This window comes from Orycteropus afer, unplaced genomic scaffold (assembly GCF_000298275.1).
Source record: "Orycteropus afer afer isolate SDZICR_OR568_19922 unplaced genomic scaffold, OryAfe1.0 scaffold00032, whole genome shotgun sequence".
In the NCBI taxonomy this organism is placed as follows: Eukaryota; Metazoa; Chordata; class Mammalia; order Tubulidentata; family Orycteropodidae; genus Orycteropus; species Orycteropus afer.
The window spans coordinates 4,694,579-4,717,159 of NW_006921619.1; the positions used below are offsets into that span (position 1 = coordinate 4,694,579).

Below are 22,581 nucleotides of genomic sequence, written 5' to 3' on the forward strand. Positions count from 1 at the left end.
TATAATCAGTATTTTTTTTTTCCCCTTCAATTTTTGAAACCATTTATATTTATGTGAAATGGTTGTTAACAAGTCCATGTAAGTTAAGATTCCAATTAAAAGACATGTTTTCATTTGAAAGCCTTCAGGGCTCAGTTGTATGTCACATAGCAGGAAGTAGCACTGAATTTGGCATAGGATTTAATGACCTTATTTACAGCTTCCAAGAAATCCTTTTTGATGGCAATTTTTCACCATGCTCTGATTGCAAACTGTGGTAGTTCAGATTGTGTGTCAACTTAGCTGGGCCTGGTTGAATGGCTAGGCAGCTGGATATAGTATTCCCCATGATGAGACTGGTAATCAACTCCATGGTGGAATCTACTGTGAGAAGCTGAGTAGCTCCCTTAGGAAATGTGGTCTGCTTTCTGTATATAAGCCGAAGGCTTGGGGAATGGTCTCTAGCCTATCGCATGCTTGGATCTTGCATGTGGCCATGTTGTTGTTCAGCAGCCTGCCATGTTCTGCTGACCCTGGGACTTACAATGGACTTGAATTAATAGCCTGCCATGTGGTTTGGTAACATTGGGACAGTGCCATTTTATTTGTTGAACTTGGGCTTGTTAGCTTCAGCAGCCAGTAGTTGCCTGAGTGAAGAGATGGCTCTGGCTTCAGTGGGCCAGGAACAAGAGGCAGAGCTGAAGGTTGAGGGGCTTTCACCCAGCCCCTAAGAGCCTGGCACTTTGAACGTGGACTTAAAGCCTCTGAACTGTAAGAATAAACTCCTGTTTGTTAAGGCCATCCCATTTGTGATATATTCTTGTCAGAGCGGTACTAGGTAACCAGAACACAAACATACCGTTTTCTGTCCAGATGCATCTAATTTCAGCATCAGTGCTATTTGGACACAGTTGCTCTAACAATTCAAATCTGGTATCTCTTTCCACACTCATTGAACGAGCACGCATCTTAAAGATGTGAGTCCGACCCTCCAGATCTGGTAAGCTAAATTCAATCTTTCTATCCAACCTCCCTGGTCTCATCTGGGTCCAAAGTATCAGGTCTGTTAGTGGCCATCAGCACTTTAATACTGCCTCAAGGATCAAAACCATCCAGCGATTGATCAATTCCAATACTGTTCTCTGCACCTCATTGTCACCTACAGCCCCGTCATCAAACTGAGCCCCTCCCATAGTATCAATTTCATCAAAGAAGATAAGACAGACTTTTTTGGTTCTGACCATTTCAAAGAGCTCACAAACCATTCAAGCATCCTCACTTGTATATCTCTATACAAGTTCAGATCTAATAATGGAAATGAAGCAAGCCATCAATCTTATTAGCAACTGCCCAAGCACAGACTGTCTTGCCTGTACCTGGTGGACCAAAGAGCAGCACACCCTTGGGAGGCTCAATGACAAGGTTAACAAGGTTTATCTCTGGATAAAGTAGTGAGGTTTCAACTACTTCTCACAGTTTCTCAATCTGTTCCTTACAGCCACCAACATCACTGTATGTGACATCAGGTTTTCCTTCCACCTGCATCATGGTGACTGTTGGGTCAATCTTAGGAGGCAGTGGAATGTGAATTTGATACTTATTTCAGTCCACACAAACTCTCATTCCTTCTTCAATGTCAGCAGGTGCCACCTGATCACTAAGGTCCACTACAAACTTGGCAAACTGCTTCACATTGATAATGTATTTTGGGTCCTCTGACTCAGCATTGATGATCTTTGTACACCTTGCAACCTGTAAAGGCTGTTCACTCTGGAGTGTCTGCTTGTCTGCAGCCAAATTCCAGGGAGCTGGTGGGGCCAGGCTTGTGTCTGACTCTTTAATACCCGTGAGCTCATTAATTTTCTTGAGGAGTTGCTGGATGTCATCTTCAGCCTGCTTGATCTGCCTACAGTAAGTGCTCTGACTATAAGTTTTCAGCCCTCTCATCCAGAGCTCAGATGAGCCTGTCTTCCTTTTCATCCTCTTTGGTTTTCCATTGATCTGCATCGAAGTAATCCAGCATTTTAGAAGCTCCAAGTGCCTTGACTCCTCAGTGATTACACAGCACCTTCAGTCTCCTATATTTTGTCTTTTCTTTTAATTCACCAGTCCTATTACTTTATATTATATCATATATCTTCAAAAAGACCAATGAAAACTGTTTTTATGACCAAGTTTTTAAACTCTTCCAAGTGGGATTTTATAAACTATGGTATACCAAAAGTTAAAACAGCTATCTAGAAATGGGTTAAGAAATAAATATGGATCATTACTTTTTAAAAGATATACTAACTAACCCACTGCCATAGAGTCGATTCCAACTCACAGTGACCCCACTGGATTTCCAAGACTGTAAATCTTTACAGAAGCAGACTACCTCATCTTTCTCCCACACAGTGGCTGATGGGTTTTAACCACCAACCTTATGGTTAGCAACCTAGTGCTTAATCACTGTACCACCAGGGCCCCTTTCATGTTGAATATAAGATGACAAAATTATGAGAAATCCTATTAAGAGTGAATGTACCAGAAAGAATCCTGAAAACAGCATGAGAAAAACAAAAAGTTACCTACAAAGGGCAACCAATAAGAGTAAGCTCTGATTTCTCAGCAAAAACCATGCAGGTGAGAAGACAATGGGATGATGTATATAAAACCCTGGAAGAAAAAAATTTCCAATCAAGAATTAATATACTCAGCAAAACTGTCCCTCATATTAGGACATTTCGAGATAAACAGAAATTAAGGGAATTTGTTAAAACCAGACCAACCTTAGCAGAGATGCTAAAGAGAGTCGTTGGCACAGAGAATCAACAACAGCAGACAACAATGGATAATTAGCATATATGATGATATAACTCAGAAATCAACCTAGTTAATAAAAGTATCCAAAGTAAAATAAGTTTACAAGACTCTAAACAGGGAACCAGAGATATTAATTGGTAAATGAGGACAACTACAAACCAAAAATAGGGAATAAATAGTGTATGTACAGAACTTCCAAATGGTGAGGAAGTCAAGACAATTTGAGAGATAAGAACAGATTGTTTTGAACTTGGGAGGAAAATTATAAATCACAGGGTAACATCAGAGATTAAAAAAAAAAAAAAGAAAAAGACCTTTGCATCAAAATAAAAAAGAGGAGAGGCACAAATATTTAGCAAATACTAAAATGATAGCAATGAAGGAAATGATAAAAAGATTCATAAAATCAGCTCAGCACAAAAAAATTATATGGAACAAAGAAATAAGCAACACCAAGGGGAAAAAAAAAACACATAACAAAATTGCAGCAATAAATTTATACCTGTCAATAATTACAATGAATGTAAATGGATTAAATGTACCACTCAAGAGATGGAGAGTTGCAAACTGGGTAAGAAAAAATGACCCATCAATACGCTGTCCATAAGAGACTCACTTTAGACACAATGACAAAAATGGACTAAAAATCAAAGGTTGAAAAAATATGTATCAAGCAAATGGTAATCAAAAAAGAGCAGGAGTGGAAATATTAATTTCTGATAAAACTGACTTTAAGACAAAAACCACCATAAGAGACAAGAAAGGATATTATATAATGATTAAAGGATCAATTGAACAGAGGACATAACCATAATAAATATCTATGGACCCAATGAAAGAGGCCAAAATATATAAACCAGACTTTAACAGAATTGAAAAGATAAATAGATGACTCCGTAGTCATAGTAGGAGCCTTTAATACACCACTTTCAATGAAAGATAAACTGGAAACTCAACAAAGACGCAGAAGAACTAAACAATACAATCCACCAACTTGACCTTACAGACATCTACAGAGCGCTTCACCACACAACAGCACAATATACATTCTTTTTCAGTGCACATGGAACATTCTCATGGATAGACCATATGTTAGGCCACAAAGCAAGCCTGAATAAATTTTAAAACATTGAAATACTGCAAAGCATCTTTTCAGATCACAATGCTATAAAATTAGAAATCAACAACAGGAAGATCAACAGAAAAAGAGCAAACACATGGAAACTGAATAACATCGTCCTTAAAAACTACTAGGTAATAGAAGAAATAGAAAAGGAAATTAGAAATTCCCTTGAATCAAAAGGAATGAAAATACAACATACCAAAATCTTTGAGATACAGCAAAAGCAGTGATCAGAGGCAATTTACAGCAATAAATGCACATATCAAAAAAGAAAAAAGAGCTAAAACCAACACCTTAACCCAACATCTCCAACAATTAGCAAAAGAACAGCAAAAAATAAAGCCTATAGTCACCAGAAGGAATATTAAAGATTCGAGTAGAAATAAATGAAACAGAAAATAGACAAAAGAAAAAAATCAAGAAGTTGGTTCTTTGAAAAGATTAATAAAATTGACAAACCACTTTAAACTTAAAGAAGGAGAAGATACAAATAACATGAATAAGAAATGAAATGGGTGATGTCACATCAGAAGCAATTGAAATAAAAAGGACAGTGTCAGGATACTATGAAGAACTGTACTCCAACCAAGTTGAAATCCTAGAAGAAATGGATAGATTTCTAGAAATATACTACTTACCTAAACTAACACAGACTGAGGTAGAAAATCTGAACAGACCCATAACAAAAGAAGAAATTGAACAGGTCATTAAAAAATATTACCACCAACAAAAAAAGTCCTGGCCCAGATGGTTTCACTGGAGAATTCTAGCAAACATTCAGAGAAGAGCGGACATCAATCCTATTCAAACTATTTCAGAACACAGTAAAGGATGGAATCCTCCCAAATTCATTGTATGAAGCAAGTATAACCATGATACCCAAACCAGGTAAAAACATCATTAAAAAGGAAAACTACAGAACAGTATCTCTCATGGATATAGACACAAAATTCTTCAGCAAAATCCTAGCCAACAGACTTCAACAACATATCAAAAAAATAATACATCATGATCAAGTGGGATTCATACCAGGTATGCAAAGATGGTTCAACATTAGAAAAACAATGAATCACATAAGTAAAATGAAGAAAAAGAATCACACGATCATATCAATAGATGCAGAAAAGGCATCTGATAAAATCCAACAACTATTCCTGATTAAAAAAAAAAAAAACAGAAAAATGGGAATAGAAGAGAAATTCCTCAACACAATAAAGGGCATGTATGGAAAACCAACAGCTAACATTATTCTCAAGAGACAAAGACTGAATACATTCTCCTGCAAACAGGAACCAGACAAGGATGACCTCTATCACCACTTCTTTCAATATTGTATTGGAAGTCCTAATGTTCTGGTTTCCTAGTGCTGCTCTGACAAGAATATACCACAAATGGGATGTCCTTAACAAACAGGAGTTTATTCTCTCACAGTTTGGAGGCTTTAAGTGCAAGTTCAAAGTGCCAGGCTCTAGGGGCTGAGTGAAAGCCCCTTAACCTTGGGCTTTGGCTCTGCCTCTTGCTCCCGGCCCATGAGGCATCTCTTCACTCAGGCAGCTACTGAATGCTGGGGTTAACAAGCCCATGGTCGAGAAATAAAATGGCACAGTCCCAATGTTACCAAACCATATGGCAGGCCATTAATTCAAGTCCATTGTAAGTCCCAAAGTAGGCAGAGCATGGCAAGCTGCTGAACAACGACACAGCTACATGAAGGGTCCAAGTGTGCCATAAGCTAGAGACCATTCTCCAAGGCTTCTCCTTATATACAGAAAGCAGACCACATCCCTAGGGCAGCTACTCAGCTGCTCACAGTAGATTCCACCATGGATTTGATTACCAGTCTCATCATGGGGAATACACTACATCCAGCCACCCAGCCACTCAACCAGACCCAGACAAGTTGACACACAAACTTAACTACCACATCTGTTGTTGTTGTTATTGTTGTTGTTAAGTGCCATCGAGTCGTTTCTGACTCAAAGCAACCCCATGCACAGCAGAACGAAACACTGCCCGATCCCGCGCCAGCCCCACAATCCCTGCTATACTTGAGCCCATCATTGCAGCCACCGTATCAATCCATCTCATTGAAGGCCTCCCCCTCTTTTGTCGACCCTCCACCCTACCAAGCATGACATCCTTCTCCAGGGAATGGTCCCTTCTTACAACATGACCAAAATAGGTGAGACGAAGTCTGGCCATTCTTGCTTCCAAGGAGCATTCTGGCTGCACTTCCTCCAGGACAGATCTGTTAGTTCTTTTAGCAGTCCATGGTACTTTCAGCATTCTCCGCCAGCACCACAACTCAAAAGCATCAACTCTTCTTCGGTCTTCCTTATTCATTGTCCAGATCTCACATGCATACCAGGCGATTGGAAATATCATGGCTTGTGTCAGGCGCACCTTAGTCCTCAAGGAGATATCCTTGCTCCTCAGCACTAGAAACAGTTCCTTCGCAGTTGACTTTCCCAATGCTACACGTCGTCTAATGTCCTGACTGCTGCTTCCGTTGGCATCGATTGTAGAACCAAGCAACGTGAATTCCTTGACAACCTCAATCTTCTCTCCATTTATTGTGATGCTGCTCATTGGTCCAGTTGTGAGGATTTTTGTTTTCTTTATGTTGAGATGTAATCCATACTGCAGACTGTATTCTTCAACCTTCATCAGTAGGTGCCTTAAGTCATCCTCACTTTCAGCAAGCAAAATTGTATCATCTGCATATCTCAGGTTGTTAATGATTCTTCCTCCAATCCTGATACCATGTTTTTCTTCATATAGTCCAGCTTCTTGAATTATTTGCTCAGCATATAGATTGAATAAGTGTGGAGACAGAATACAACCCTGACACACTCCCTTCTTGATTTTAAACCATGTAGTGTCCCCTTGTTCTGTTCGAACGACAGCCTCCTGGTCAAGGTACAGATTCCTCATGAGTACTATCAAGTGCTCGGGGATTCCCATTCTTCTCAATGTTGTCCATAATTTGTCATGATCCACACAATCAAATGCCTTTGCATAGTCAACTACCACATCTAGCCAGGGCAATAAGGCAAGAAATGGAAATAAAAGGCATTGAAATTAGTAAGGAAGAAGTAAAACTATCCTTATTTGCCAATGATATCATCTATACGTAGAAAACTCAAGAGATTCAGCCAAAATACTGGAACTTATTGAAAGATTTAGCATAGTGGCAGGATACAAGATCAACACACAAAAATCAGTTAGATTCCTCTGTACCAGCAAAGAAGTCTGTGACAAGGAAATCAATACCATTTACAATCGCTAGCAAAAAGATAAACTACTTGTGAATAAATCTTACCTGGTATACAAAAGACCTATACAAAGAAAACTACAAAATACTACTTCAAGAAAGTATAAGGATCTACATAAATGGAAGAACATACCATGCTCATGGATAAGAAGATTGAACATTGTGAAAATGTCAATACTACCCAAGGCAATCTATACATTCAATCTAATCCCAATCCAGATCCCATCAACATTCTTTAAGGACATGGAAAAACCAATCACTAATTTTATATGGAAAGGAAAGAGACCTCAGTTAAGCAAGGCACTACTAAAGAAGAACAAAGTAGGTCTCACATTCTCAGATCTCAAAACCTACCTATAGGCACAGTTGTCAAAACAGCCTGGTATTGGTACAGTGACAGACACATGTCTCAATGCAACAGAAATAGAACCCAGAAATAGATCCATCCACCTATGGTCAGCTGGTCTTCAACAAAAGGCTAACATCCACTAAATAGGGAAGAGAGTTGCTTAAACATATGGTGCTGGCAAAACCGGCTATCCACTTGCAGAAAAATGAAACAAGATCCATACCTCACACCATACACAAAAACAAACTCCAGATTGATCAAAGACTTAAGCATGAAGCGTAAAACTATAAAGTTCATTAAAGAAATAATAGGTACAAACGTAGGAGCCCTAATTTATGGCATAAACTATTAAGCACAACCCAAAATGCACCAACAGTATAAGATAAACTAGATGATAGGGACCTTCTACAAATTAAGATACAGGGCATCAAATTTATGCTAATGGTGGTAGAATATTTTGGAAAAGGATAGCAATAATGGTGGCACAACATGAAAAATGTCATCAATGTCACTGAGCTGTAAATGGGGAAGTTGTTATGTTGGTCAATGTCTTGGTGTGTATGTTTTAACCATAATAAAATAAAAATTGAAAGAACAAAAAAGGAATGCACAGAACACTTATGAAAATACAGCTAACAGATTGTTTTGGAAAAGATATAAATATTCTTCTCAGCATGTTTATTTTGATATGTTCAAACTATAGTTTATCTCATATATTTGTCTACATAAAATAGAAACGAGATCAGCAAATTTTTCTGTTCTATTTCTTAAAATAAAAAAGTCTGTCAAACAGAGAAGGAATTAAAAACCCAGGAGTCTTGTATATGTATTGTTTCCGCACAGTGGCTCATTTCCAGTCCTTTTTGTTTACCTCACAAATACTTCATTTAATCACTTGAAGAATTTTTCATGAGATCTTCTCTACTTAATGTTCCATTTTTGACTTTTCCAACTGGTCCAACATGTTCTCTTGACAAAATACTGGGAGTTCATTTCTTCAGTTTGGGTTTCTTGCCTTTGTGACCCTTCCTCTTCTGCCTTTTTTCTTTGAGAATATTCATGGCCTGGGACATTCTCTATTTGCTGCTTTCCCTGCACCTCCACTTCTTTTATTAACCAGTTGTCTTTCAGTTAATTTCAACTCATGGTAAGCTGATGTTTGTTAGAGTAGAATTGTACTCCATAGGGTTTTCAGTGGCTGATTTTTCTGAAGCAGACTGCCAGGCTTTTTTTCCAAGGAGCCTGTGGTAGACTCAAACTGCCAACCTTTTGGTTAGCAGCTAGTTCATTAACCAGTTGCACCACCCAGGGACACATGCCTTTTCATTATTTTTTGCAGAATTTTGTAACTCATGTAACTGTTTTCTGACTTAACGTGTAGCATGATGTTCATTCCTGTTTCAGAATCCTTTATCTTTCCATAATCTCAAATTGGCATACTTCCCAATAAAGATTTTCCTAGTTATATTCTTGATGCTAACATCTTTCTCAAGGACATGGGTTTTGGTCTTTGGTTGTTCTTTATCTACTTTAGCATTTTTGTTGTTCTTTTTTTCTTTTCCTTGTTTTTATTAATAGACTTTATTTTTTAGAACACATTAGATTATAGAAAATCAAATCAAGTACAGAGTACTCCTTGCACAGTTTCTCTTATTATTAACATCCTATATTACTATTAGGGAGCTCTGGTAGCATAGTGGCTAAGGCACTTGACTGCTAACCAGAAGATTGGCAGTTCAAACCCACCAGCCACTCCTCGGAAGATGGAGCAATCTACTTCCGTAGTGATACTGCCTCGGAAACCCAAGGAGGGGTCGCTGAGTCGGGTCCGACTTGACGGCACATAACAACAACATATTACAATTAAGGCATTTGGCTGCTAACCAGAAGGTTGGTGGTTCAAACCCACCAACTGCTCCATGGGAGGAAGATGAAGCAATGTACTTCTGTAAAGATTTACAGCCTTGGAAACTTTATGCAGGTCACTATGAGTTGGAATTGACTCAATGGCAGTGGGTATGGTTTTATATTAGAATGATATATTTGTTACAATTAATGAACCAATACTAATACATACATTAAACTCCACATTTTATTTACAATTCTTTTTTTTACCTAATGTCCTTTTTCTGTTCCAGGATCCCATGCTACATTTAGCTGACATGTCTCCTTAGGCTCCTCTTGCCTGCAACATTTTCTTATACTTTGTTTTTGATGACCTTAATGGTTTTGAGGAGTACTGGTCAGGTATATTGCCAGAATTCCCTCTTCTGGAATTTGTCATGTTTTTCTCATGAATACAATAGGGTCATAGGTTTTTGGAAGGAAGTACCATTTTCATTATATCATATCAGGGGTACATCTCTAAGTATGATTTAAGACACTGATGTTTACTTTGATGACCTGGGTATGCTAGATTTCTCCACTGTAAAGTTACTCTTCTACATGCTGCCCTCCTACCTTTCCATACTTTTACTCTTTGGAAGGAAGCCCCTATGTACAGTTCATACTTAAGGAGCGCAGTTATGCTCTCCCTCTTTCAGGGCAGAGTGTCTCTACAATTTATTTGGAATTGTTCTGCATTGGAGATTTGTCTCTTTTCCCACACTTATTTATTCAATCACTTTGGACTCATGGATTATTTATTTAATACACCAGGCTATAATTCAATATTCTTCTATTTATTTTGTTGCTCAAATCATTTCAGCTTTGGCCACTGGGAGCTTTTTCAGTTGCTTCTTGTGCTCCTTTGACACCTTCCCCATAAATGTGGGTTTTTCATGGTTAATTCTGTTTGTTTTAGCACTTCCTTATTGGCATTATACTGTTTGTTGACCTCACAAAATATTTATTCACTTAGAAGAATTTCTGGAACTACAAGATATGCTAGTCTCATATATTTCCTGCCCCTGGCCCTACAAGCAGCCATTTCCCCAAGGAATTCTGGTGCCTTTTATTGGAGAAACCAAGATCTGGCCATGAGGTGAGCTTGTGGTTACTGAGATGTTGTATCATTTAGGCCACTTCAGCCGAAAGTGTGATGCAGTAAATTATTTAATATGGCCCTTTTAGCCATGTTGTTGTTGTTGTTATTTGCCATCGAGTCGGCCCCGACTCATAGCGACCCCTCCTTGGGTTTCCGAGGCAGTATAACTACGGAAGTAGGAATGCCCAACCTTCCTTCCGAGGAGTGGCTGGTGGGTTTGAACCGCCAGCCTTCTGGTTAGCAGTCAAGTGCCTTAGGCACTATGTTACCAGAGCTCCCCTTTTAGCCACAGTCCTCCATTTTGTGATGTATTGGTTAGGGTTCCATTATGGTAATGAGGCAGGATTGGGGTGGATGTATCTTGAGTCACTGCTTTAGTAGAGAACATGACTCAAGTCATCACCTTTAGTTTCCTTGATGGTATGGTCTGCATCCAATATATTTGAATGCTCTGACAAAGCTCTCTCTCTTGCTCTGGATCCTGCATCTGGCTCATCTTCATCTGACCTCCAGTTGTTGGGACTTGAGAGAGCAGCCGACCATCTGACTTGATTCACCACCTTCCACAGCTTTGTGAACCAGCAGCCTGTCCTGACCTTTTGGGTTCATCAACCCCTGCAACCACGAGTGAGGAAAATCCTCCAGACTGACACCTGACCCACGGATTTGCGACCTGCCAGTCTCCAGAGCTACATGAGCTGTTTCCTTGGTGGTTCACCAATTCTCTAAGATTTGCAGAGAATTACGGAACCCTAAGATGGGAGAGAGAGTACTAAAGGGAAGAGGAGTTGACGTTAGAGATGACGGAGTGGTATAGCAGTACAGAAAAGTTGGACATTTGGGATACCTTTAACCTCCACCTCAGAGGGGCCAGCCTTGTGCTGATCCTTCTAAAATAATTTATTCATGTACAGAGCAAAGAAACGTATGGGTATACTCATTCCAGTATCTACACATATCTATAAATATCACTATATGCAACTGCAAAAACGGCAAGGAGGACACATGTTCAGACCTCCTCTAACCCTACAAGAGGAAGACAGGATTACCAGCAGTAACCCAAGGCCTATTCCTGCCAGGACAGACATGCTGCCTCCCCCCTCCAGCCCTTGCTCCAACCGTTCCTCCCAAAGCACCACCATCTCTCTCCTGGGTTCGATAATTCGCTGCAGTGGCCACACAGAACTCACGGATTATGGGGTTTATTAGGGAAGCACCAGGCTACAACTCAAGTTCAGAAAGAATGCTCAGTCTCTCTCCCAGCCCACCGTCCCTGAGCCAACAGTCTCTCACAGTCTCTTTCCCAGCAGTGCTGGTCCCTCGGTGTCTCACTCAGCGATGAATGTCTCTTGCGCCTCCTTCCCAGCAGCACGTGTCTCTTTCCGGGGTGCGTGTCTCTTTCAGCAGCATGTCTTCCTCAACCAGTGGTCAGAGAGAGTTCTACCTCCAGGAGGCCTCCTTTTGAGCCCGGAAGGGTGGTCAAACTAGCCAATCACAGCATCAGAACTCTAAGCACGTGAGAGAGAGTGGGAACCTCCCAGAACATTGTATTGTGCCACGCCCAACAGAAATAACCCAGGTGGATAGCTTCAGCAATCAGGAGCTCCTCAGTTGCTCATAGTAAATCCCACCTTGGAGTTTACAAAGACTTATGGGTAGAAAAGCCACACTAAGTAATTAACTACACCGCAGCAACCGTGTATTCCACTACCAAATACGTCAGTCTAACCTCCTTTCTTACTTAACTGTAAATTCCAACAGTGAAGAATCCTGCTTCCACCACCTGCCATCTAGTAACTGTTTAATTCCAGTATACATGTATTAAAAGTAACACAATGGTTAATCCATAACCCCAAGGGAAACAATTTTGTCAACTAGAGTATAGAGCTTTTAGGTAGTTTCTTTTGCTTTTAGTCTTACAGACTATTCATTTCCAAAGTTACTTAGGTCAGCATCCTTCCCCCTTCCCCTTCAGTGAGGTTGTTTCATACATTTGCAATACAGCTAGATTCTCTCCTGGGACTTCCCAACCTCCTAAATGACAAATTTTTTAAAAGAATTGCATAAATTAAGGTTCACTCTGAGTTGTAAAGTTATAAGTGTTTGAACAAATACATAATGTCATATACTAACAATTATAGTATCATACAGAGTAGGTTCACCGCCCTAAAAATTCCGTGTGTTTCACCTATTATTCATCCCTCCTACATCTTTTCAAACCCCTGACTACCAGTGATCTTATTACTAGCATAGTTTCACTTTACCTAGAATGTCATATAATTAGAATCACATAGTACATATAGCCTGTTCAGACTGGCTTCTTTCATCTAGCAATAAACATTTAAGATTCTTCCATGTCTTTTTATAGCCTGATGTTCTTTTTTTTATTGATGAATAATAAGCCATTGTATGGATGTATGACAGTTTGTCCATTTACCTATTAAAAGACATGTTGGTTGACTCTAGTTTTTAGCAATTATGAATGAAACTGCTATAAATGCATGTGCAGGTTTCTGTGTACACATAAATTTCCAACTCAAATTGGTAAATGCCTAGGGGTGCAATTGCTGATTTGTATGATAAGACTATGTTTAGTTTTGTAAGAGACTGCCAAACTGTCTTCCAAAAAAAAAATTCTGCATTTCTACCAGCAACAAATAAGAATTCCTGTTTCTGTGTATCCTCACCAGCATTCAGTTTTTGTATTTCAGCCATTCTCACAGATGTGTAAGGAGCCCTGGTGACACAGCGATTAACTTGGCTCTGGCAGCATAGTGCCTAAGGCACTTGACTGCTAACCAGAAGCAGGTGGTTCAAACTCACCAGCCACTCCTCGGAAGGAAGGTTGGGCAATCTACCTCCGTAGTGATACTGCCTCGGAAACTAAGGAAGGGTCATTATGAGTCAGGTCCAACTTGACAGCACGTAACAACAACAACAGCAACAACAACAACATCATCATCATCCAGACCGTGAAGAAGTTTTCTTTGGTTCTTCACTGTGAGAACTTGGTAGTGGTCCTGGAGGTAAAACCCATGAAAATATGGGGCCTCCTCTAAGACTGGGCACCTCGTGGAGTTTCACTCTCAAGTTTGTCTCTAGTAATTTATCAAAATTACCATTTAAGTGTTCTTACCCATTAATGGCTCCAGTAACTTCTGTCCTAAGTAAGATGATCTTGGCTGTGACTCACTGTATTCACCTGTCTAGATTTCAGAGTGGTGGTTCATAAATTTTAGCTGCTCCAGGGAAGGAGACATTATAGCAGGGATACCAGTCTCTGAAAGGAACTCGTGGGGGCCACACCGCAGCTCTTTTCTGAGTTCTCTGAAGCTGAAAACATTTTTCTTTTGGCTGCTTACAAAGGGACCTCACTGAGGATCTGTGTTCTCTGTTACGATTTCTGTAGTCATCAAATCACTTGTTATTTTCCTAATTAATCCTTTTCTGTGGCGCTTTATCTGACTTAGAGGTATTGAAACACAGTGTCTAGAAGTGTGTGAGAACCAGGAGATGCATCAAATCCCAGTACCTCCAATTTAGTCACTGTCAGGGTCTAGCTGGGCAGGACCCTTTAGCTGCCATAATTCTATCAAAAGTGCCTGATAGTTTCTAAATGTTTACTTTCCTAATAATTTTTTGGTATATCTAGAATATGCATTGAATATGATGTAAAGAAGGAATCTGATTTTTATTCCTTCTAAAATAGTATACTTGGAAGATGGTATCTTTATTCCTACCTTTCAGATAAGATAAAAAATTCTGAACAGTTTTGTAAAACACTTTCGTATCTACTTTTCTCAGTTATCAGCATCACCTTGCCAATATTCTGGTTAACTCCATTAATTCAAATAAGTAATTATTTAGCAAGATATAAATTAATATATACAATATGATTATCAATACATTCAAATATTCTTACTAGAAATACAGAAAGGAAATACATAAAAACACTAATACTTATATCAAGATAATGAAATTATGGATTAGCTTGTTTCCATCCCCTGTATTTTCCACAACTATATAATTTATTCATATTAAAATTACTATTAATGCTTATTACAAAGAAGGTAGTATGCCAGGTAATATATATGGAAAAATAAAAAGAAATATACTACCAGATCCTTGATTTTCAGAAGCTTCAAGGAAATGTACAGTATATATTTCACAAGTAAAGAATCTACAGCTTCAAAAAATGGTACAGATAATAGGTTAGTCATTAAAATAGTTAGCTGCCATCTCTACAAATTTAACTCAAAATTATGCTAATTTAGATGGTTTGCCTATTCTTTTTTTCAAAGGTATCGTGGAAGTAAGCCTTCAGTTTGTCCTATGATCTGTTATACTTTTGTCTTATTTCCTGTCTTAGGCTGGGTTCTTTAGAGAAGCAAACCAGTGAAGCATATATATTCAGAGAGAGAGAGAGAGAAAGAGAGACATTTATCTCAAGGAAATGGCTCACACAGTTGTAGAGGCTGGCAAGTCCCAAACTCTGTGGGTCAGATGTTAAGAAGCAAGCTTCTCCTGACTAACGTAGTTGCAGGGGATGACAAACCCAAGATCGGCAGGTAATACAGCAGGCTGCTGGCTGCAGAGGCTGATGAATCCAAGATAGGCAGATAAGATGGCACACTGCTTGCTCACAGGCTGCAAAGGCAACAATCTCAAGATCAGCAAGCAATACAGCAGGCAGATAGCCCAAGTCCAAATAAATGGAAGTCAGATGATGATGAGCCAGACACAGGGTACAGACTGAGCAAAAAGCCAAAGATCCTTGCCAGAACATTCATATATCCTGGAAGCAGGCCTCACCCCTGAGGAAACTCCCTTTCAACTGACTGGCTTGCTCAAAACAGATTTCATTGTGGAGGTGATCACATTATAACAAATCTCTTGTTGATGGATGACTATCTCATAACTACCAAATCACTGAGAATTATGGCCCAGCCAAGTTGGCATATAACCCTAATCATTACACTTCCTATTAATAGTGGTATATGCCGTGCTCTTCTAATCAACTGATTTATTTATTTATTTTTCTAAGACTGTAAATCTTTACAGAAGCAGACTGCCTCATCTTTCTACAGCAGAAAGGCTGGTGGGTTCAAACCACCCACCTTTTGGTTAGCAAAATGCCTTAACCACCGTACCACAGCAGAGCTCCCCCAAGAACCTTACAATTGTTTAAAGGAGCCCTGGTGGCACAGTGGTTATCAACTGATTTATTTTGAGATTGATTTTTCCTTTGAACTATCAAACTCTAATTCAATTTACCATGCCATGATCAGAAAAATCAGAAACCAAACCCATTGCCATTGAGTAAATTATGACTCATAGTGACCCTATATGACAGAGTAGAATGACCCTATAGGGTTTCCAAGGCTGTAAATCTTTACAGAAACAGACTGCCTCATCTTTCTCCCATAGAGTAGATGGTTAGCAGTCGAATGCTTTAACCACTGCACCACCTGAACTACTCACCATGATCAGAAACAGATCCAACTTTTACAGGGTCTGAAATGTAAGCAATGTGAGGGGCCTCTTAAAGAAGAAAGGAGCCTTTGTGGTGTAGTGGTTAAGCACTTGGGTACTAAATGAAAGGTCAGCAGTTCAAATCCACTAGCTGTTCCACAGTGAAAGATATGCAGTATGCTTCCATAAAGATTACAGCTTTGGAAATCCTATGGGGCAGTTCGATCTACTCTGTCCTACAGGGTTACTATAAGTTAGAATTGACTTGACAGCAATGAGTTGAGTCAGGTCAAAATGACAAATACAGACTTAGGTATAGGATCTTGGAAGTGGTTTATGCAAGGGAAGGATCTGAAACTTCAATTCATTAACTTCACGGTAAATCTTTCTCTGGTCACAGTCCCCAAATGAATTATTCTTTGTTAAGTCACTTGTATCAGTTACATTTAAAAATATATATTACACAAAATCTATATAACAGAAAACTTTAAAATCAGTATCTTCTTATAAGCAAATTACTGTAAAATGCCAAAAATTAAAAAAATTCAGAAATCCTCATGGCATTTGCTATAGTGTAACAAAGAAACAGTACAGTGCAGTGGCTTAGAGTGTGGCCTCTTGAGTCAAACTGCCTGGGTTTAGATTCTAGTCTCACCCCTTATCATGTGGGCAACCTCAGGCATGTCATATCACCATTCTGTAGCTCAGACACTTCACCTGCAAAATAGGAATAAACAAAAAACCAAAACTCACAGTCATTGAGTTGATTCTGACTCATAGCAACCCCTAATGGGTCTCCGAGAAGGTATCACTATGGAAGTAGATTGCCCAATCTTCCTTCCAAGGAGAGGCTGGTGGGTTTGAACCAGCACCCTCCTGGTTAGCAGTCAAATGCCTTAGGCACTATGCCACCAGATCTCCTTCAAAACAGTAATACCAAAAAAAACAAACTCACTGCTATTGAGTTGAATCCGACTCATAGCGATCCTTCCTTGGGTTTCTGAGGCGGTATCATTATGGAAGTAGATTGCCCAACCTTCCTTCCGAGGAATGGCTGGTGGGTTTGAACCACCAGCCTTCTGGTTAGCAGTCAAATGCCTTAGGCACTATGCCACCAGAGCTCCCATCAAAATAGGAATAGTACCAACTTAATAGGACGATTGTATTAGATTAGAATTAGGAGGTCAGCAAAATTGCTTATTATTTTCTTAGTATAATCTTTAGACTCTGAGACGTAATAAGTGCTATGTAAGTGTTATCTGTTAATATTAGTTTTATTAACATACAACATATATACAACAATTCAATCTGAGTAACCTTCCATTTTCTAAACATTGAATTGATATTTTTAGGGTTCTATAAAATACAGCTTTATTTTTTAAAAATGTATATTACAAAAAACCCTAAATTCTAGCAACAAGAAAATGATTAAATAAATTAACAGTATATCACTATCATGGAACCATTCTCTAAAAACCAAACTCACTGCCGTGGAGTTGGATCTGACTCATAGCGACCCCTCCTTGGGTTTCTGAGGCATTATCACTATGAAAGTAGACTGTCCAACCTTCCTTCTGAGGAGTTGCTGGTTGGTTTGAACCTCCAGCCTTCTGGTTAGCAGTCAAATGCCTTAGGCACTATGCCACCAGAGCTCCCCATGGAGCCATTAAGACACGAATAAAAAGTCCAAGGTACAGAACAGAATTTCATATACTCATGGACTCTAGACTTTTTAGAGCCATGGAAGCTAGATGAATCTCTAAAACTATTGCCCTAAGATAATCTTTAAACTTTAGGCCAAAAATATTTCCTGAAGTCTTCTCTAAACCAAACAATATGAGGTGCAATGGATTGCTTTTATATGGCTTTTCTTGCCATACTCTTGAAATTCCCACCAAATGATGAGGTAACCAAAAAACCAAACTTCCTGCCATGGAGTCAAATTCGACTCATAGTGACCCCTCCTTGGGTTTCCAAGGTGGTATCACTACGGAAGTAGATTGCCCAACCTTCCTTCCAAGGAGTGGCTGGTGGGTTTGAACCGCTAATCTTCTGGTTAGCAGTCAAATGCCTCAGGCACTATGCCACCAGGTGCTTGTGGCCCAGCAAGGGGATTGGATAACTAGCTAATAATGCTAATAAGGGGACTGGTCAGTTTTGCCATCCACTAGCCTTAAAATGAGCCAAGCCAGAGGTGGAAAGGGGGGACGTCACTACCACTAAGAAAGAGGAGCTGGGTGTGGAGTGTGTCCTTTGGAACCAGGGTCCCAGTGCCAAATCTTCTGGACCCCAGAGACAGAAAGTTGTAATACTAGGCAAAGTGTGGTGGCAAGAAGTAGTCAGAAGTGTGGCAGAGAAACGATAGCTGCTTCTCTGAGCATTCAATTGATGTTTTTAGGGTTCTATAAAATACAGCTTAATTTTACTTTTTAAAGAATGTATAATACAAAACACTCTAAATTTCAGCAACAAGAAAATAATTAAATAAATTAATGCTATATCACTATCATGGAACCATTAAGACACCAACAAAAAGGGTCTTAACCAGGAGACCTTATTCAGGCAGAGAATACCAGAAAGATGTTTGCTTGTGTTTTATTGACTATGAAAAGGCATTTGATTGTGTGGATCGTGACAAATTATGGATAACATTGAGAAGAATGGGAATTCTCAAACACTTGATTGTACTCATGAGGAACCTGTACCTTGACCAGAAGGCTGTCGTTCAAACAGAACCAGGGGACACTACATGGTTTAAAATCAAGAAGGGAGTGCGTCAGGGTTGTATCCTTTCTCCACACCTATACAATCTATATGCTGAGCAAACAATCTGAGAAGCTGGACTATATGAAGAAAAACATGGTATCAGGATTGGAGGAAGAATCATTAACAACCTGAGATATGCAGACGATACAACTTTGCTTGCTGAAAGTGAGGATGACTTAAGGCACCTACTGATGAAGGTTGAAGAATACAGTCTGCAGTATGGATTACGTCTCAATATAAAGAAAACAAAAATCCTCACAACTGGACCAATGAGCAGCATCAACAATAAATGGAGAGAAGATTGAGGTTGTCAAGGAATTCATGTTGCTTGGTTCTACAATCGATGCCAACGGAAGCAGCAGTCAGGACATTAGATGACGTGTAGCATTGGGGAAGTCAACTGCGAAGGAACTGTTTCAAGTGCTGAGGAGCAAGGATATCTCATTGAGGACTAAGGTGCGCCTGACACAAGCCATGATATTTCCAATCGCCTGGTATGCATGTGAGAGCTGGACAATGAATAAGGAAGACCGAAGAAGAGTTGATGCTTTTGAGTTGTGCTGGCGAAGAATGCTGAAAGTACCATGGACTGCTAAAAGAACTAACAGATCTGTCCTGGAGGAAGTGCAGCCAGAATGCTCCTTGGAAGCAAAATGGCCAGATTTCGTCTCGCCTATTTTGGTCATGTTGTAAGAAGAGACCATTCCCTGGAGAAGGATGTCATGCTTGGTAGGGTGGAGGGTCGACGAAAGAGGGGGAGGCCTTCAACGAGATGGATTGATACGGTGGCTGCGATGATGGGCTCAAGTATAGCAGGGATTGTGGGGCTGGCGCGGGATCGGGCAGTGTTTCGTTCTGCTGTGCATGGGGTCGCTATGAGTCAGAAACGACTCGACGGCACTTAACAACAACAACAACAACCAGGAGACCAACGTGAAAAGGCACAGTGGGCTTCCCAGCCCATAGAGGGAGGTGGCTATATTGGGCACGCGCTGATCCACAGAGCAAGAGAGATGAGAGCTTTTGGGCTGAGGCTGACTGGTGGAGTGGGGTGCCTCTGGGCACTTACCGGCAGAGCTAAAGCACTTTGTAACACTTACCTGAGCAGGGCAAAGACAAAGATCAGAGGCTGACAGCCAGAGAGGTCTGCCTGCAGGCATAGCTAAGAAGTTGTCCTAATCATAGAAGAACTGTATCCTGAGTTGCTCCTGATTTTGAGTTGTAACCTGGTACTTCCCTAATAAACCCCATAACTGAGTATGATCAGTGAGTTCTGTGTGGCCATTGCAATGAATTATCAAATCCAGCAAAGAAGTACAGAGTGTCACGGGAAGGAGAGCTGGTATCAGAATTGGTAAAAGGATTGGAGGAGGTATGTCTGACCTCCATCTCATAGGAATCAGCCTTAGGCTGATGCTGATTTTGATTCTCTGCCCTCCATATGTTACAGGAGGAAGTCTGACACCCTCACACCATCATTTTTACATAACAGCTTAACTAGTAAAAAATATCTGCCTTGAGCATTATGCTATATAAGGGCATTATGCTATCTATATGGGATTGAATTGGCAACAGCAACTCAAAAGATTAGATACAAACCTTAGGGGACAGTGAGTTCATGTTAATGAGGGAGAAACAACTCAGAAAAGGAGGGTGAGAATAGTTGCACATCTCAAAGAATGTAATCAATGCCGTTGAATTGTACATGTAAAAATCTGAATTGGTGTTATCTGTTTGCTTTGTATATTCTCAATAATAACAAAAAAGTAAAATAAATTTGCTTTTTGTAAAAATACACAGTAGATCTGTATTTAACAACATGGAAAAATGTCTATGATATAAGATCCTATTCACTGTTCTACTGTGTGTTAGTGTACATATATTTCCATTTATATAGAACATGTTTAAAAAAAGTATACCATACCATAATCAGTGGTTAAGTCAGGGGATAGCATTGGAGAAGTACAATCTTATGTACTATCAGAATTCTACATAATGTGTTTGCATTACTTTTATAATTAAAAAATTCTGAGTTAACAATAAAAACAAAAGCTCATCCCACCTTGGCGTTTCCACAAACTTCTCAATCAGCATAGCATCATCATTAAAAGATTTCTTAGCTTCTCTCCGTGCTGATTCTAACTGTTCTTGAAATTCATTTTCTGATCTAATGATCCTCATGCCCTAAGAGAAAAAAAGATGGTTATGGCTACAACATAAGTAAGATAAAAAAGACTAGCCTGAAATGGGAAACATAAGCACATATGATCTTACTTTTCCTCCTCCACCACGGATGGCTTTAATCATGACAGGATAACCGATACTCCCAGCATGCTCCTTCAGACACTGGTTGGACTGGTCCTCACCGTGATAACCTTCTATCACAGGTACTCCAGCAGCAGCCATTATGGATTTGGATGTGCTTTAGAATATATATATATATATATATGAAAAGGGAGAGAGAGAGAGCTGCTCCCACTCTATGAATTATTTCATATAAGAGAAATACAAATACAGTATTTCTAAAAATACAATGTAACTTTTTAAAGAAAATATTGCATAGGTAAAAAGGACTATAGTCTGAAATAACAAATATTAATATATCTATTAGCTTTCCTCAATCCAGTTTTTCATGGGGTGGCTCATCCTATCTGTTTTTATCCCAAAAAATTAACTAATATATAGATTAGAAATACTAATTAGTGTTTTAAAAAAAGAGAAACATTAACTAGAACTTTCTGTACTCACTGCCATCAAGTTGATTCTGACCCACAGTGACCCTATAGGACAGAATAGAACTGCCCTATAGGGCTTCCAAGGCTGTAAATCTTTATGGAAGCAGACTGCCTTGTCTTTCTCCCATAGAGCGGCTTGTGGGTTTGAACCACCAACCTTCTGATTAGCAGCCAAATGATTTAATGACTGTGCCACCAGAGCTCCTTACCTTCTATAACTCACTGAGATTTCCCTATGTGGCATATAACTTATGCTTATGGCAACAAAGGGTGTAATTAAAATACCCATTGTAGCTAAACAAACGATTTCAATTGAAATTCATAAAAAGATATAAACTCATACCTCTTTATACCCATGTCTCTAATTGCAGATGGAGGAGGACCTATAAAAATAATTCCCTCTTGCTTACACAGTTCAGCAAATTCTGTGTTTTCTGAAAGAAAACCATATCCTGGATGGATAGCCTAAAATGAGAAATAAAAAGACACACTGACTAGTGCTAAACTTGCAAAGCTGTGATGCAGGTAAAGTCATGTTCCTCTGGGGGTGCCCTATGCTGGTGACAGATATGCTGTGGTCTCTCTCTAAATCTGTTTCCAGAGAGATGTCTAAAACTTATTCATACTAAAGTTTTGAAGCCTTACCTTTACCAGAAGAATCTGTATTTCCACTTAAAATAATATTGCTATTAGGGTAGATGTTAAAGAACATTTGCAAGGAGGAATAAAGGGCTTAAGAATGGTTAAGTGGGATTTGTTTACCCTGTCTTCATATAAGGCTTGCCTGGAGTTGAAACCATGGCACCCAAAAGTTGAAATGAGCACACTAGCACAATGATACCTCTTTATCCTCAGTTAGGTCACTATCTGCCAATTTCATCTTTCCAGAATAAGGCTGAGAAAGAAGCAAAAAAGCATCTGAAGGAGGCGGGGCAAGATGGCGGACTAGGCAGAAGGATTGCACAGACCCTCTTCAACAAAGAAAAGGGAAACCAATTGATACAGACACAGAAGATAATCTTGGACCCCTGAGCCTTGAAGGAAAGGATGCAGATTTGGACTAAACCCCAACTAGCAGAAGAATTTGCGTGA

General features: G+C 39.5%; 1 protein-coding gene and 1 pseudogene across 1 annotated transcript in view; both read right to left on the reverse strand.

The window, feature by feature from the left end:
- The window catches only part of MCCC1 (methylcrotonyl-CoA carboxylase subunit 1), a 106,459-nt gene that overhangs the window by 48,022 nt on the left and 35,856 nt on the right, over window positions 1–22,581 (reverse strand). The window contains exons 5-7 of the mRNA XM_007935907.2: window positions 21,833–21,954; window positions 21,029–21,176; window positions 20,817–20,938 (exon numbers count right to left, since the gene is read on the reverse strand). Of these exons, the coding sequence (XP_007934098.1) occupies window positions 20,817–20,938; window positions 21,029–21,176; window positions 21,833–21,954 (392 nt within the window). The remainder of the gene's footprint in view (window positions 1–20,816; window positions 20,939–21,028; window positions 21,177–21,832; window positions 21,955–22,581) is intronic.
- On the reverse strand, window positions 132–2,044 carry LOC103192852 (annotated as a pseudogene).